General features: G+C 45.2%; 1 protein-coding gene and 1 non-coding gene across 2 annotated transcripts in view; one reads left to right on the forward strand and one right to left on the reverse strand.

Annotated features, from left to right (window-relative positions):
• Positions 1–539: 539 nt before the first annotated feature.
• The window catches only part of PAFAH2 (platelet activating factor acetylhydrolase 2), a 38,488-nt gene continuing 22,086 nt past the window's right edge, over positions 540–16,941 (reverse strand). The window contains exons 7-10 of the mRNA XM_025385553.1: positions 16,248–16,339; positions 13,733–13,903; positions 11,806–11,960; positions 540–1,788 (exon numbers count right to left, since the gene is read on the reverse strand). Coding sequence (XP_025241338.1) covers positions 1,694–1,788; positions 11,806–11,960; positions 13,733–13,903; positions 16,248–16,339 — 513 coding nt within the window. The 3' untranslated portion in view covers positions 540–1,693. The remainder of the gene's footprint in view (positions 1,789–11,805; positions 11,961–13,732; positions 13,904–16,247; positions 16,340–16,941) is intronic.
• Positions 3,884–3,987, forward strand: LOC112615547. The gene has a single exon (XR_003117403.1). It is a non-coding gene; the product is annotated as a U6 spliceosomal RNA (small nuclear RNA).

A 16,941-nucleotide genomic window follows, 5' to 3' on the forward strand; every position in this document is an offset into this window, starting at 1 on the left:
TGTAGAGGGGAGTTTCAGTCTGATGCCCCCAAATAGCTTTGAACTGGATCCCTAAGAAGACTTCCTTCCTTTTAAAGTTTTTTTCCCACATGGGTCCAAGTAGTAAGCGAACACAGAAGAAAGACAGAAGGAAGTCAATTCCAGATGGCTCTCCATCTTGCTCTACTGCACATTAAACAGAAAATTCCAACATAACATTAAGCAAACAAGAGTATTAATATCATTCACATTATAAATGGAACAGAATGGAAATTCAGTCTGTATCTGACTTAAATTTGGGGCGAGGTCCTCAGAGCCAGAAAACAGACAATAAAAGCAGTTGGATTCTGAGCGAGTTGGAGGTTTATAATATTTGAGGCAAGAAAAATGACCAAGGTACTCCTAGGCCTCTCTGGGAGTTTCCTTCTGGGTTTTTAAATTTTATTTATTTAAAATGTTTCTCTTTCTTTTTTTCTTTCCTTTTCTTTTCTTTCTTTTTCTCTTTCTCTCTCTTTCCCTCCCTCCCTCCCTCCCTCTCCCTCTCTTTCTTTCATTCTTTCTTTTTTAAGACAGAGTCTTGCTCTGTCGCCCAGGCTGGAGTGCAATGGCACGATCTTGACTCACTACAACCTCCGCTTCCTGGGTTCAAGTGATTCTCCTGCCTCAGCCTCCAGAGTAGCTGGGATTACAGGCGCCTGCCACCACACCAGGCTAATTTTTCTTATTTTTAATAGAGATGGGGTTTTGCCATGCTGGCCAGGTGGTCTCGAACTACTGGCCTTAAGTGATCTGCCCACCTTGGCCTCCCAAAGCACTGGGATTATAGGTATGAGCCACCGCGCCCAGCCTTCTTTTTTTTTAAGATGGGGTCTGGCTGTACTGCCCAGGCTGCAGCTAAGTTTTAACTGACCAAACTACTTCTCTGTTGTGGCAAAGGACTGTGCAAATGGCCATTTAACACTGTTGTCGAGTCATCTTCACCATCTCCACATGCTTGTGTTGTTTCCTATCAAGATACACTTTTAGCAAAACCCCCAAAGAATCCAGAGCTTCTGAGGTACCTCTTTGTACCTCAGTTTTTCTCCCTGTGTTGTGAGAGCCATGCTGTCTGCCTCTCTGTGGGCTCACAAGTATAACTTACTACTGTAAGTATAAGTAGCACTATGTTCCATACAATGAGAAGACTTGGAAATCAACAGAAAATGTGATCACGGCTCATACCCTAGAAATTTACATAAATTTCTTCAACAAGTGACCCTGGGGAGGGAGAGGGGTACGAGGTAGGAAGAGATGGTGTTGGGCTGGGCTAGAGTCTCTGAAGGTAGGGATTTTCACTCTATCCTTTGGCTTCATCTCTTCTACTGAAGCAGCAGCACTGACCGGAGGTGAGGGAATGAGCTCGCTGGGCTGAGTCTTCTCATCCAGGCCTCACAGTGCTCAGCCCGGGGCCTGGGTCTCCCCCAGTCCCACTCTACCACTTGTTCCCCACTCCATCAAGGCCCCAGAAAGTCTGTTTGTCAATCAGCAAGTGATCCCAGTCCCAAAGTGATTTTAAGATCAAAGTACCCAGTTATCCAAGCAGCAGTGTGATTACACCTTTCAATCTGTGAAAAGGGGTCACGTTGATCACTTTCTGATAGGCGCTCATGGGTGCCCTTGGGTAGCTCCCAAATGAAAACTTGGCTGAAGTGACTTTACAAACGGCCAGTTGTGCCTACAAGCTGGACAGATGGTGGGGGGCCCCTGGGGTGAGCGACGGTCCAATGCCTTCAATAAGGTTGTTCCATTGATCATAGTCTTCTTTCAGGTCTGAATAGGAAAAAAACAGGAACACTAGGCAAATCATTGTGAGGTTTGGTCAAAGAGTAGCTAACATGCATTGAGGGGGTCATCCTAGAGAGAGGAGCCCTGGGATACCAAAAGGACTGATTTTGGTGGGGTTGTGTAGTGGTGGTGGTAAGGATAACTATGATTTATTCAGTGCCTTTATAAATCACTTACATAATCCATAACAATTCAATAACAATAACAGAGGGTAACATTTATTGATGGAGAATTCATTCTAGGGATTGTACTAAATGCTTTACATTCATAGTTTCATTTAATTTTCACCATATCCCTATGAACTAATGATTACTACTAGTCTTATCATATAATTCAGGAAACTGAGGCTCAGGGAAGCTACCTGAGTTGTCCAAGGTCATTACAGCTGTTAAGTGGTAGAGACAGAATTCAAATCCAGGTCAGAGATGAATGGGCATGGTGGCTTATGCCTATAACCATAGTGCTTTGGGAGGCTGAGGCAGGAGGATCACTTGAGGCTAGGAACTCCTAGACCAGCCTGGACAACATAACAAGACCTCAACTCTACAAAAAAATAAAGAAATTAGCTAGGTATGGTGGTGTGTGCTTGAAGTCCTACCTACTCAGGAGGCCAAGATGGGAGGATTGCTTGAGGCAAGGAGTTGGAGGCGGCAGTGAGCTGTGATAACGCCCCTGCACTCCAACCTGGGCAACAGCAAGACCACGTCTCGAAAAAAAAAAAAAAAGGCAGAGAAAATGAAAAGTCTAGTTCCAGGCTCAAGGAAGTTACTACGCAAAAAGCAGTGTCTGACAGCTCAGCCTGTGGGTGCAAATCCAGGACCACTTCAGTGAAGGGCAGGAGCAAGAGGACAGCAACATCATGGAGCAGCGTAACCCCAGGAATGACTCAAGAGGGGGCTCCGAGCTCACAGCCGATAGGGGTAACTACACAGCAAGAACAGGCACAAAGGGTCCAAGCCCTCAGGCTGAGGGAGCAGGGCAAGCTGAGCAGGTGAATGGTGGCCTTCCTCAAAACAGACTCTGGGACAGAAGGCAGGGATCACTCTCATGCATTTTTGGATTCCCAGCACCCTGCCAGGAACCTGGCATGTCATAGGTCCTAACATATAAACGCTACATAGTCATTAATTCAAAAAACAATAAGCACATCCATTATGTGCCACACTCTGTTCTTTGAGCTAAAAATATATCCACAAACAAAACAGATGGAAACTGCTGTCCTCACAGAGCTCATCATCTAGCAGACAGAGACAAACAACAAACATAGTAAATTATGTAGGATGTGAAAAGGGGAGGGGTGCCATGGAAAAAAAATAGAGCCCGCTAAGAGAAGCGCTGGTGGTAGCTGGGGGTTGGGGTGAAGGGAGGAAGGAAGGGCCCAATGTTTTTTTTTTTCTTTGAGACAGAGTCTTGCTCTGTCACCAGGCTGGAGTGCAGTGGCTCAATCTCGGTTCACCGCAACCTCCGCCTCCCAGGTTCAAGTGATTCTCCTGCCTCAGCCTCCCCAGCCCAAGTAGCTGGGACTACAGGCATGTGCCACCACGCCCCGCTAATTTTTGTATTTTTAGTAGAGACGAGGTTTCACCATGTTGGCCAGGATGGTCTCGATCTCTTGACCTTGTGATCCTCCTGCCTTGGTCTCCCAAAGTGTCGGGATTACAGGTTTGAGCCACAGTGTCCGGCTGGCCCAATATTTTAAAAAGGGTGGTCAGGGTGGGCCTCACTGAGAAGGTGAGATTTGAGGCAAGGCTTGAAGGAAGTGGGAGTGGGCCATGAGACTATCTGAGAGGAATGTTCTAGACAAAGGGAGCAGCAGTACAAAGGTCCTGAGGCAGCAGCGTGCCTAGTGCGTTCCAGGTTCATGTGGTGAGAGTGAAGTGAGCCAAGGGAAGACCAGCAGGCGAGGAGGCCAGGAGGGACTGGAGGGCCACATGACATATACCTGGCAGGATAATCGAGTCTGGCTTTGGCTTTTAAGGAGACTGGGAGCCACTGGAGAATTCAAAGCAGAGGAGTGAGAAGATCTCACTAAATTCCTAAAAGGATCACTCTGGCTGCTCTATGAAGAAAAGACTCTTTAGTGCTCGCTCTAGCAGCACATATACTAAAACTGGAATAACACAGAGATGAGCACGGCCCTTGCACAAGGATAACATGCAAATTCGTTATGCATTCCGTCTTTTTCAAAGAGAAATAAATAAATAATAATACCATGATTGAGGAAGCCAAAATAATAAATAAATAAATAAATAAAATGACTCTTCAGTAAAGTTTCAGGATACCAAGCTGGTGTATAAAAATCAGTGGTGGTGATTTTTCTGGGTGCACTGGCTCATGCCTGTTAACACCAGCACTTTGGGAGGCTGAAGCAGGAGGATCGCCTGAGCCCAGGAGTTTGAGACCAGCACAGGCAATAAAGTGAGACACTGTCTCTATAAAAAACTAACGAGGAAACAAACAAAAATATCAGTAGCATTTCTATACACCAGTAACAATCAAGCTGAGAACCCAATCATGAATTCAATCCCATTTGTAATGGCCACAAAAAACAAACACACACACACACACAAAAACCTAGGAATACCTTTAACCAAGGAGGTGAAAGATCTCTACAAAGAGAGCTACAAAATACTGATTAAAGAAATTGTAGATGACACAAATAAATGGAAAAAACATCCTACACTCATGGAATGGAAGAATCAATGTTGTTAAAAATGACCATAATGCTCAAAGCAATTTACAGATTCAGCGCAATTCCTATTAAACTACCAATGTCATTTTTTACAGAATTAGGAAAAAAGTCCTCAAATTCATATGGAACCAAAAAAGAGCCTGTCAAAGCAATCCTAAGCAAAAAGAACAAAGCTGGAAGCATCACATGACCCAACTTCAAATTATACTACAAGGTTATAGTAACCAAAACAGCATGGTACTTGTATAAACACAGAAAAATAGATAAATGAAACAGAATAGAGAACCCAGAAATAAACGCCCCATACCTACAACCAACTGATCTTTGTCAAAGTCAACAAAAATATATACATGGGGAAAAGATACCCTATTTAACAAATGGTGCTAGAAAAATTGGATCGCCATATGAAGAAGAATGAAATGGGACCCATATCTTTCAGCATATATAAAAATTAACTCAAGATGGATTAAAGACTTAAACATAAGACTTGAAACTATAAAAATCCTAGAAGAAAAATTCTTCTGGACATTGGCTCAGGTAAAGAATTTGTCCTTAAAAGCAAATGCAACAAAACCAAAAACAGACAAATGAGACTTAATTAAACTAAAAAGCTTCTGTACCACAAAAGAAACAATCAACAGAGTAAACAGACAACCTACAGAATGGAAGAAAATATTTCCGAACTATATATCCAACAAAGGGCTAATATCCAAAATCTATAAGGAAAAGCTGGGTACGATGGCTCACGCCTGTAACCCCAGCACTTTGGGAGGCCAAGGCTGGTGGATCACTTGAGGTCAGGAGTTCAAGACCAGTCTGGCCAACATGGGGAAACTCTGTCTCTATTAAAAATACAAAAAAATTAGCCAGGCATGGTGGTGGGCACCTGTAATCCCAGCTACTCAGCAGGTTGAGGGAGGAGAGTCACTTGAACCTGGGGAGCAGAGGTCACAGTAAGCCAAGATCACACCACTGCACTCCAGCCTGGGTGGCAGAGCAAGACTTCGTCCCAAAAAAAAATCTACAAGGAACTCAAATAACTCAACAAGAAAAAAAAAAAAAACACATAATCCCATTAAAAAGTAGGTGTTCTGCAGAAACTGGACTCAAAAAAAGAAAAAAGTGAACAAAGGACATGAATAGACATTTTTTTCAAAAGAAGACATACAAGTTTCCCACAAACATATAAAAAAAAAGTTCAACATCACTAATCATCAGAGAAATGCAAATTAAAACCACAATGAGATACTACACCAGTCAGAATGGCCATTATTAAAAAGTCCAGAAACAATAAATGTTGGTGAGGATGTGGAGAAAAGGGAACGCTTATGCACTGTTGGTAGGAATGTAAATTAGTACAACGTCCATGGAAAACGGTATGGAGATTCCTCAGAGAACTAAAAATAGAACTACCATTTGATCCAGCAATCCCACTACTGGCTATCTACCCAAAGGGAAAGAAATCATTACACCAAAAAGACACCTGCACGTGTATGTTTATCACAGCACTAGTCACAGCAGCAAAGATATGGAATCACCCTAAGTGCCCATCAACAGAAAATCTGATAAAGAAAATCTGGTGTGCCGATATACCATGGGATACGACTCAGTTATAAAAAAAAAGAATGAAATCACATTTTGCAGAAACGCAGGCCATTATCCCAGGTGAAATAACTCAGAAACAGAAAGTCAAATACCGAATGTTGTCACTTATAAGTGGGAGCTAAACGATGAGTACACACGGACATACAGAGCAGAAAAATAAGACACTGGAGACTCCAAAAGGTGGGCAGGTAGGAGGGGGCGAGGGCCGAAAAATTACCTACTGGGTACAATATTCACTATTCGGGTGATGGGTACACTAAAAGCCCAGACTTCACCACGTGCAATATAGCCATGTAAGAAAATTGCACTTGTACCCCCTACATTTATACAAATAAAAAAAAGACTGTGAGGGGGAGGGACTGGCAAGGGTGGCAGTGAGGAGACCAGTTAGGAAACCACTGCACTAATTTGGATGAGAGATGATTTGGACAGGATGGTAGCTGTGGGGTGGTGAAGACTTAGACCTGAGTAGAAGGATGGAGCTACTATTAATGAAGAAGGGAAAGAGTGCAGTTGAAATTGGTTTTTTTTGTTACTTCTATTAGATGACTAAGTAGAGATGGGGAGCAGTGGCAGAGGGAGTACCCAGCATGGAGGTGGCATGGAAAGCCATGAGAAGAGGTCCAGGCACCGGGCCCTGCAAGCAGCACAGCTGATGGAAAATACCCAAACATGGAGATAGGAGAAAGTCCACAGTGTGGATCTCCAAAGTGAAGATGGAGTTTTCCCAGAGGAGGGGGCCATCAACTGCATCAGAAGCTGCAGAGAGTTCCAGAAGATGGGGAATGAGAACTATTGGAGCTAGCGTTGTGAAGGTCATTGGGGACCCTGACAATAGCGGTTTTGATGGAGCACTGTGATGCAAGCCTGGAGTGGGTTAAGAGGGAATGGGAAGAGTGGAATTAGAAAAAGCAAAGGCAGACGTTCTTTTGAGTTTTGCTGTGATGGGGAACAGGGAGATGGGTGGCAAGTGCAGGGGATATTGAGGTCAAGAGAAAATTATTTTTTTCTGTGAGAAACTTCAGCATGAAATGAACCACGAGACAGGGAAAAACTGATGATCTAAAGTAAAGAGGGGCTGGGCATGGTGGCTCACGCCTATAATCCCAGCACTTTGGGTGGCCGAGGTGGGTGGATGACTTGAGGTCAGTAGTTTGAGTCCAGGCTGGCCAACATGGCAAAACTCCATCTCTACTAAAAATGCAAAAACTAGCTGGGCATGGTGGCAGGTGACTGTAATCCTAGCTACTCGGGAGGTTGAGGCAGGATAATCGCTTGAACCTGGGAACAGAGGTTGCAGTGTGCTGAGATGGCGGCTACTGCCTTCCAGCCTGGGCGACAGAGTGAAACTCTGTCCCAGATAAATAAATAAATAAATAAAATAAAGAGGGAAGAATCACTGGCGCAATCATGTTGAGCAGACAGAAGAGGATGGAATCTCGTGTTGGGGGGTTGGCCTTCATTAGGCAACTGAGGTGGGAACTCTAGAAACCGAAGGGAAAGCTGATTATACACAGGAAGGAGGGGAGAGGTGGTGTTGGGAGTCTGAGGAAGTGCTGAGTGCTTCCATTTTCTCGGTGAAGTGGGAGGCAAAGTTAACTGAGAGACAGGATAAGGGAAGAGGTGTGAGAGGTTTGAGGAGAAAGAAGGTGTGAAATAGTCTTCCAGGAGAGTGGGAGAGGAAAGTAGGTGCAGACAGGAGCTGCATGGAGTTAATACGAAGGAAGCACCAGTCTTCATAGAAGATCATATCCCCAGAGCAGCCAAACTAGTGCTCTCAGAAGGATTTTTTTCAGAGTGAGAGGTTCAGCTGAGCCACTTATAGCCTATTTTAGTTTCCCATGTGACAATGTACTATGTGGCTACTAAAAGCTTTTCTCTCTTTGTAAAGCTAATTAGCCCAAGCCCAGACGCTTGGCCTTTTTCTTTTCTTTTGAGACAGGGTTTCACTGTGTTACCCAGGGTGGAGTACAGTGGCACAATCACAGTTTACTGCAGCTTCAATCTCCTAGGCTCAAGCAATCCTCCTGCCTCAGCCTCCTAAAATGCTGGGATTATAGACATGAGCCACTGCGCCCGACTTTTTCAGACTGCCTTATCTCTTATCACCCAGATTAGTGCAAGAACCTCCTACCTAAAAGCTCCCTGCCTCTCACCTTGCCCCATCCTCCACAACGCACCAGACTGCGAGCACAAGTCTAATCACGACATTCACCTGCTTAAAACCCACCAGGGGCTCCTGACGGCCTGTGGAATAACATTCAAACTCACTTCAGCAAATCCGAAGTGGGCATCTTCGTCTGGCTTCTGCCCACTTCTTTATCTTTGTCTTTCAACAATTCACTCTCCTGAGCTCCAGATACACTAAGCACAGTTTCCCAATCCTGACCAGGCCCACTCAAGCATTTGTGCCTTCTGTCCAGAAGACGTTCGCCCTTTCCTGCCTGTGAACCCTCTGCTAAGATTAAAGGCAAGCATTGTGTTGTCAAGGAAGCTTCCTTTCCTAGCTGTTCTTCCACTCCTGTCAAAGTTAGGCGACTGTCCTCCGTGTGGACAGTCTAAAGACTGAGTGCCTACTGTGGCCATGGAACTTATCACTCAGAGTCACCGCCGGCATAGTGAAGTGACTAAGGGCATGGGCCTTGGAACTGGCCAGTTTAGGTTACATATTGGCTTTGCCACTTGATAACCAGATAAGCTTGAAGAAATTATTTAATTTCCTATGCTTCGGTATCCTCCCCTGTAAAATGGAGTCAAAAATAAAGGTATCTTCTGGAAAGGGCTATCTCTAGAATTACCACAATAAAGTAGGAGCAGAAGGCCTGGCATAAAGTAAGTCCTCAACAATCTTCCTTCAGTCTAAGTGCCTCCTACCCCATTTCCATGTCTGCTGGTCTCTAACAGTGAGTATCTTAGCTCAACGGGTATTGCTTTTAAAGGGAGCACAATCGTGCCATGGTGGGCTTCCTATCATCTTTCATCTTAAGCTTTTATAATGACATGGTGCCTATGAAGAGACAGGGAAAGAGGGCTGAGGACCAGGCAGTCAGGCACCATCAAAGTCTTGAGACATGGGTCCATTCCCTACTTGCCAGGTGATAAGAATGATGCCCTAAATCTCTTATTGACCCTAAGGTCTCCAAACACAGAATGGAATTAAGGCTCATGATGTGCAAGATGAAACGAACAGGCAGAAATAGAAAAATGAAAATTTACTTCCAAAAAGTCAATAAATGCGTAAGACAGATGTGTTTTCAATGCAAACTCAATCCAGGCTAAGTTTGTTGTGCACTTGTGAGGAATGTGAATGCACTCAGGTCATCCAACTAAAAGCCTAGTGTCCAGAGCACAGAGGCGGCCAGGCGCGATGGCTCACACCTGTAATCCCAGCACTTTGGGAGGCCGAGGCAGGTGGATCACTGGAGGTCAGGAGTTCAAAACCAGTCTGGCCAACATGGCAAAACTCTGCCTCTGCTAAAAATACAGAAAGTAGCTGGGTGTGGTGGTGCATGCCTGTAGTCCCAGCTACTTGGGAGGCTGAGGCAGGAGAATTGCCGGAGAAGCACTTGAAGCCAGGAGGTTGAGATCGCAGTGAGCTGAGATTGCACCACTGCACTCCAGCCTGAGCAACAGAGTGAGACTCCATCTCAAACAAAACAAAACAGAGCACAGAAGTGACTGTCCAGGACAGCACCGGTCAGACCACATCTAACACATTATAGTCAAGTCAGGGCACCACAGTTTATCTATTTATTTTATGGAGATGGTATCACTCTATTGCCCAGGCTGGAGTACAATGGCACGATCTTGGCTCACTGCAGTCTTGACCTCCCAGGCTCAAGTGATCCTTCCACCCCAGCCTCCCGAGTAGCTGGGACTATAGGCACATGCCACCACACCTGGCTAATTTTATTTATTTTTTTGTTGAGACGGGGTCTCACTATGTTGCCCAGGCTGGTCTCAAACCCATGGCCTCAAGCGATCCTCCCATCTCAGCCTCCCAAAGTAGCTGGGATTACAGATGTGAGCTAACACGCCCAGCCAGGGCACCACACTTCAGAAGGAGCACCAAAAAACAGTGACTCCAAAGGAAGGGGATAACAAATAGCAACACGGGGAACTGAGCAGGGAAAGGTGGAGGTACCACGAACATTTAGCTTAACAAACAGAACACTCAGAGAGGACCAGCATAGGTGACTTCAAATATCTAGGGAACTGCCAGGTGCCATCTTAGGCTTCTCTGGGTAGCTCTTGAGGGGTTAATCTGGGCACGTAGAGGGGGGTTACAAAGTGGGAGATCTTGCTCTTATGTTAAAGGCAAACCTTCGAAATTCAGGCAAGCCTGGTTCCTTTCTCGTGGAAACTGCCCTGCACACAGCACCTGCTAAGGGATCAGAAAAGGACCTCTGATGCAGAGAGCATTGGAGCCTTGCTGGGACAGGGCTACAGTGTGTTCTGGCAGGCAAAGAGGAGCTGATACAATCAAATTGCCTCTCTTGAGAATCTATTCAAAGAAATTAAAAAAAAAAAAATACGGCAGTGAGCAGTGGGAGCTGAAGATGAAAAGATGCCACAAGCTAGAGGGAACACACTCTAAGTGGTTCAAGCTATGAGGAAGTTGAAACGGAATAAACAGCTGCTATCAGTGAGAAAAACCACAGAGCAGAAAAAAAAATGCATAATGGAACAAAGAAAAAGAGATGTCATGAGAGGAAAACACAGAGAGACTGACCCCATGAGACAGACGGAAAGAAAAGTCAGTCCTGCTAGCCACCCTGATTTCTATAACTGCGCTCCCACCCAGTCCAGGTGCAGTCTCATAAACAAACTCCCCTTTTTTTCTCAAGCTGAGTTTGTGAGCCTCTAGTCTTTGTAACCAATAAAGCTTAGTAAGAGGATGCCTCCTCTGGGTGGAAGCTGGACCACGGACCTCTGCAGGTCTGGCCCTTTAGCTGCTCTGTGACTGATGACATTATTCATAGTCCTTCCATGCTTTGTTTCTTTAAAACACTTCCATAAATTTAGCCCGTCATCCTCATAAGCTCCCCTACAATGCAGATAAGGTGGGTAATAATGAGTCCGGGTAAGGAGAGAGGTGGTGGAGTAGAGAGAGGTGAATACTCCATTTATAGGGAGGAAACCAAGGTTCAGAGAGGTTAAATGACTAGGCCAAAGTCATTCTGCAAGCAAGATAGTCAGAATCTCCAAACTTTCAGTTAAGTGTTTTTTCTTATTTATTTGTTTAATTATTTATTTATTTAGAGACAGGGTCTTGCTCTGTTGCTCAGGCTGGAGTTCAGTGGTGCGACCATGGCTCACTGCAGCCTAGACCTCCTGGGCTTAACCCATCCTCCCACCATAGCCTCTCGAGTAGCTGGGACTATAGGTGTGTGCCACCACACCCAGCTAATTTGTTTGTTTGTTTGTTTGTTTGGTAAAGATAGAGTCTCACTATGTTGCTCAGACTGACCTCGAACTCCTGGCCCCAAGCCATCCTCCCACCTCAACCCCCAAAAGTGCTAGGCATGAGCCACTGCAACTGGCCTTGTTTTTTCTGTAATTCTATGTAACTCTCTCCTTCACTCAGGTTTTCCACTTGCCATAAATCTCCTTCCCAGATCCCAGACATGTCAGAGATTTCACTCTGCTGCAAGGAAATCTAAGGGACCCCACGGTTGCCCCAAAAGCCCCAGTTTTCTCCTTACCGAGGTGCTTCTGCAGGAAGGCCAACATGGCCCGCACCATAACCTCCTGCCCTTCATAGGGGTCCAGGCTCCCACGGGTTTGAGTGGAGAAGAATTTACCAATCAAGTTGCCAGTCACAAAAGCAAAGTCAGTTTGACTCCGATGAACAGAACCACTAGGGGAAAAGAAAAACAACTGGCAGGGGTCTGGCGGCGAGGGCATACAGATGTGTGTTAGGCACCTACTATGTGCAAGGTGCTTTTCATGCATTATCACACTTTATTTTCACAGCAACCTTGTAAGGGAAGTATTTTCCCCCTTGACAGAATTCAAGGAAAGAAATAATCTGCTTAGGGTCAGGTCATACAAGTAGTTGGGGGTGGAGTTAGTATTTGAAGCCAGATGTGCCTGGCTTCAAAGGTAGCTTGACCCCTAGACTACAATGCCTGGCAGTGCAGGAAAAAGGCTGAGCTAGCGGGAGCGGAGACAGAAGCAAGGAGGTGGGGTCTGTGGCATGTGGCGTCTCTATGTTACTATAATCTATTAGCTGTGGCTTTTGCCCGGTGAATTTCAAACCATTCACAAAACAAATTAAGTTATTCTTCAGAACTGTCCCACAGAGTGAAGAGGGAAAAGGAATTACTTGCCTTTATTTAAACAATCAGAAAAGTAAGAGTAAGTGCTTTGTAAAAGGGGGTTCCTGGGTTAGAACTTAAGTCCTTTGGCACTAGATACATTTAATTTGCAGGTAAAATCCTCACTAGGTTAATTTTGGGCTAAATTATTCATAACTGAATTCACTAGTAAATTCAGTGAGAGAAAGAGAATTTAAATGCTAAAGTATTTGTCTGATATCACAGAAAAACTGACTTTAAAAAATGCATTAGTTAAGGCACACAAAAAGGTATATAGAATAATATATGGGATACTTGAGTATCCAGCACTTGGTTGAATAAATGATACCTTGCCAGGCGTTAAGTCCCCTGAGTGACCCCTTCCCAACTGGCCTCACCTCCCTTCCCTCCTGGTCACAATTATCCTGAATGTGACCTGGGGAAGCATTCAGGCAGTGTCCACTGCCATGAAACCTAACGGAAGGAGGAGGGGTGGCCCTAGGAAAGAGGGCCGGGACCAAGATGAGCAAGGGAAGAAGTCACCAGCCATGCGGCCCCAGTGCTCAAGGGCTCTAGATTTGGCATTTCAACTACCCAGTGACTCCAAAGGTCCACGGCATGCAGTCACTTGTCATTCTGCTGAAATAGGAACCAGATGGATCCCTGAATCCTGTGTGCTGCTGGGCTCGACTGCAGGGCAGGAGCAGTCCGTGAGATCTCAGCCCGACATCTGTGGCTCAATATCACCTCCCACATGTGGAACATTTCTTAAAGTCACTAAAAATGTTTTTTTCCCTGTGAAAAATGGCCCCCAAAAGGAAACCAACTGATAGGGCTGATGATGGAAGTGAAGAAAATGTGGCTTCTCTTGACCAGAATATAGATGGTTTATGGAAGACAACATATGTTAACAGTGATCTGTGATTCTGGTATTCATGAAGGTCTCTAGAAATGTGTCTAGTGAATATCAAAGGTCTATATATTCACACTCTTCTAATGATCCAATAAAATTCCCAAATGAGGCTAGCAATCTCTGGAACTTACCCAAACCCACACCACTTCCTTTCCAACACGCAATCCCATAATGCCCTTTTTCAGAAAGCACTAGGTAAATCCTGTCATAAAGTCAGAAAAACTATGGAATAAGTCACTGTAGATGGAGCTTAGTGGAGAAGAAGGACAGACAGAAAATTCTAAATTCTTTGCAATTCAGGAAGTATTCAGGTATCCTATACTAATGGGTAGAAAGTTCTGGATAATCCAGAAGTTAAGGGCACCACAGCAAATGGCAAATGGAGAGGGCACTGGGATCACGACCTTGTGGTTTACTCACAGAACAGTTATGATCCTAGACTGTTCATGCTGGGCACATATCTTCTTCATCAAATTGACACTCTCCATTGTCTGGAATTTCTCAGTATTAATAAAGAACACAGGGCCTCGGGCCTTGGGGTAAAAGTCACGTTCCAGAGGAAACATCCAAGCATCCAGAGCCACTGCACACCTGGAACAGGACCAGACATTTGGAGTTGCCATGCGGAATCCCAGGCAAGAATAGTTAGGGTGGTGGAGGGAAGGGCGGAATTCCTCCCTCTGGTGGGGTAAAGGCTCAGAAAGCCAGGAAGGGGGTACCAGGGCCCATGGCCTTCAGTTAGGATCTTAGATAGGGATCACTTTTACTTTTCACCAAAGATCCTTCTAGATTTCTGTTTTTTTGAGACGGAGTCTTGCTCGTCGCCCAGGCTGGAGTGCAGTGGCGAGATCTTGGCTCACTGCAAGCTCTGCCTCCCGGGGTTCACGCCATTATCCTGCCTCAGCCTCCCAAGTAGCTGGGACTACAGGCGCCCGCCACCATGCCAGGCTAATTTTTTGTATTTTTATAGAGACGGGGTTTCACCGTGTTAGCCACGATGGTCTTGATCTCCTGGCCTTGTGATCCGCCTGCCTCAGCCTCCCAAAATGCTGGGATTACAGGCGTGAACCACCGCACCCAGCCCTTCTAGATTTCAAACTCCCTGAGAACAAGGATCAGCTCTCCCTCTTCTCCAAGATCTACTCTCAGGTGACTGACCTGAGATCCATAGAATGGCACTTCATTCATTTAATTACTCATTCATTCAATATTCATTGAGTGTCTACTATGTGCTTTGGATATAGACATAAAAGTGTTCTTGTTCTCATGGAGCTCCCAGTCCAGCAGGGAAGACAGAACAGACAAGGTGGCAAAACAATATAGCTTAGTGCCCCAATTGCACAAGGTTCTATGTGAGGTCAAGAAAAGCCTCCTTGGTGCCAACAGCAAAACCATGTCACGAAGGGCAATATTATGGCCTTAAGATTTAGCCATTTCCCTCCTCAGACCCCTGAAATGCTCCTCTGTTCTTCTCCATCTCAATAAAAGACAATCATCTTCCACTCAAATAATAGATACACAAATGAAAAACCTTGGGCTGGGCATGATGGCTCATCCCAATAATCCCAGCACTTTGGGAGGCTGAGGCAGGAGGATCACTTGAGCCCAGGAGTTTAAGACTAGCCTGGGCAATAGAGCAAGACACCATCTCTTAAAAGAAAAATTTAAAAATTAGCAGGGCATGGTAGCATGTACCTGTAGTCCCAGCTATTTGAGAGGCTGAGGCAGGAGAATCACTTGAGCCTAGGAGGTTGAGGCTGCAGGGAGCTGACTGTACCACTGCACTCCAGCATAGGGCAACAGAGCAAGACCCTGTCTCAAAGGGAAAAAAATAAAACTAAAAACCTGGATTTCCTCTCTTTCCTTCACCTCCCACATGACCAAGTCCTGACAACTCTAAAACATATCCTGACTCCAGTCACTTCTCTCCATCCCACTATCTCAATCCTGATGTAAATTTATCATCTCTCACGTTGACTCTGAAACAGCATCTCTCTAACGAGCCTCTAGGCTTTCAGTCTTGTCCTGCTACAATCCATTCTTCACACAGTAGCCAGAAGGATCTTTTAAAATGTAAGACTGATATTTCTCTGTTGAAAATCTTCAACAGTTTCCCATCATACTTAGAATAAAATCTACACCTCCTTACCCTGGCCAAACGACCCCGTGATCTGGCCCCTGCTTCTTTCTGATCACAGCCTAAATTGCCTCCCCCTCACTCACTATGCTCCTCCCACCCTAACACAAAAAGCTTCTTTCCACCGCAGGGCCTTTGCATTAGCTATTCCTGCTGGCTGGAAATATCTTCCTCTAGATCTTCACACAGCTGGCTTCTTTGCCTTTCCAGTCTTGGTTTCACTTTCTCAGAGACATATCAGCCTGTTTTCTTTTCTCTGTTTTTTTTGAGACAGGGTCTTGCTCTACTGCCCAGGCTGAAAGTGGTGCGGTCAGAGCTCACTGTAACCTCGAACTCCTGGGCTCAAGTGATCCCCCTGCCTCAGCCTTCAAAGTAGCTGGAACTACAGGCATGCACTATAACACTTGCCTAAGTTTTGTTTTTTCCTTTTTTAAATTTTTTGTAGAGACGGGGTCTTGTGATGTTTCCTAGGCTGATCACAAACTCTTGGCTTCAAGCAATCCTCCTGCCTCAGCCTCCCAAAGATCTGGGGTTACAGGAGTGAGCCATCATGCTCAGCCTTATTTTTCTTCATTGCACTTTGGTCACGGGGATTTTGTTATCTATTGGCTTTTTCACTACTCTGTCTCCTCCCACAATAATATAATCCCATGAAATCAGAGATCTTGTTTTCTTGTTTAGCCACTGAATCCTCAGTCCCTAAACAGTGCCAAGAATATAGTACTTGTGTAACAAATACTTGCTAAATGAATAAATGGTGTATGGAGCTAAGCACAGCAACACTACTAGGAAACTCACCGAAATTGGATCTCCTTAGCCAAAGCCAGAATAGCAGTGGCCCCTCCAAATGAATGTCCCATCACAGCCACACGGCTCATGTCAATGTTGCCCTGAGGAAAGCGGAGAACTTAGCCAAGTCAGAAACTCAGGACTGCTTCTTTAGGAATTCATCAGGAACAAGAGGAAGAAATGTGATGCAATGAGGCCAAAGGCACAATACAGCAAGTGAGTCCACCAACACCACACTATCAAGAATCTCTTGCCTATGGAAGGGGCAACAGTCAAGCAATCCTTAGACTGAACAGCCTTGTGTAGGCAGGAATTGTGAAAACCATACTTTTCATGTTTACTTTTGTAATCTCACCACCTAACAATAGTGGACCAGGGTAGACATTCAAATATCTATGAATAGGCCAGGTGCAGTGGCTCATGCCTATAATTCCAACACTCTGGGAGGCCAAGGCGGGCGGATTGCTTGAGCTTAGGATTTTGAGACCAGCCAGGGCTCAAACATGGCAAAACCTTGTCTCTACAAAAAAGTACAAAAATTATCTGGGCATGGTGGTGTACACGTATGGTCCCAGCTACTCAGGAGGCTGAGGTGAGAGGACTGCTTGAGCTCAGGAGGTTGAGGCTGCAGTGAGCCATGATTGCACCACTGCATTCCAGCCTGGGTTACAGAGTGAGACCCTGTCTCAAAAAAAAAAAAAAA

Source organism: Theropithecus gelada, chromosome 1 (assembly GCF_003255815.1).
Source record: "Theropithecus gelada isolate Dixy chromosome 1, Tgel_1.0, whole genome shotgun sequence".
NCBI classification, from domain to species: domain Eukaryota; kingdom Metazoa; phylum Chordata; class Mammalia; order Primates; family Cercopithecidae; genus Theropithecus; species Theropithecus gelada.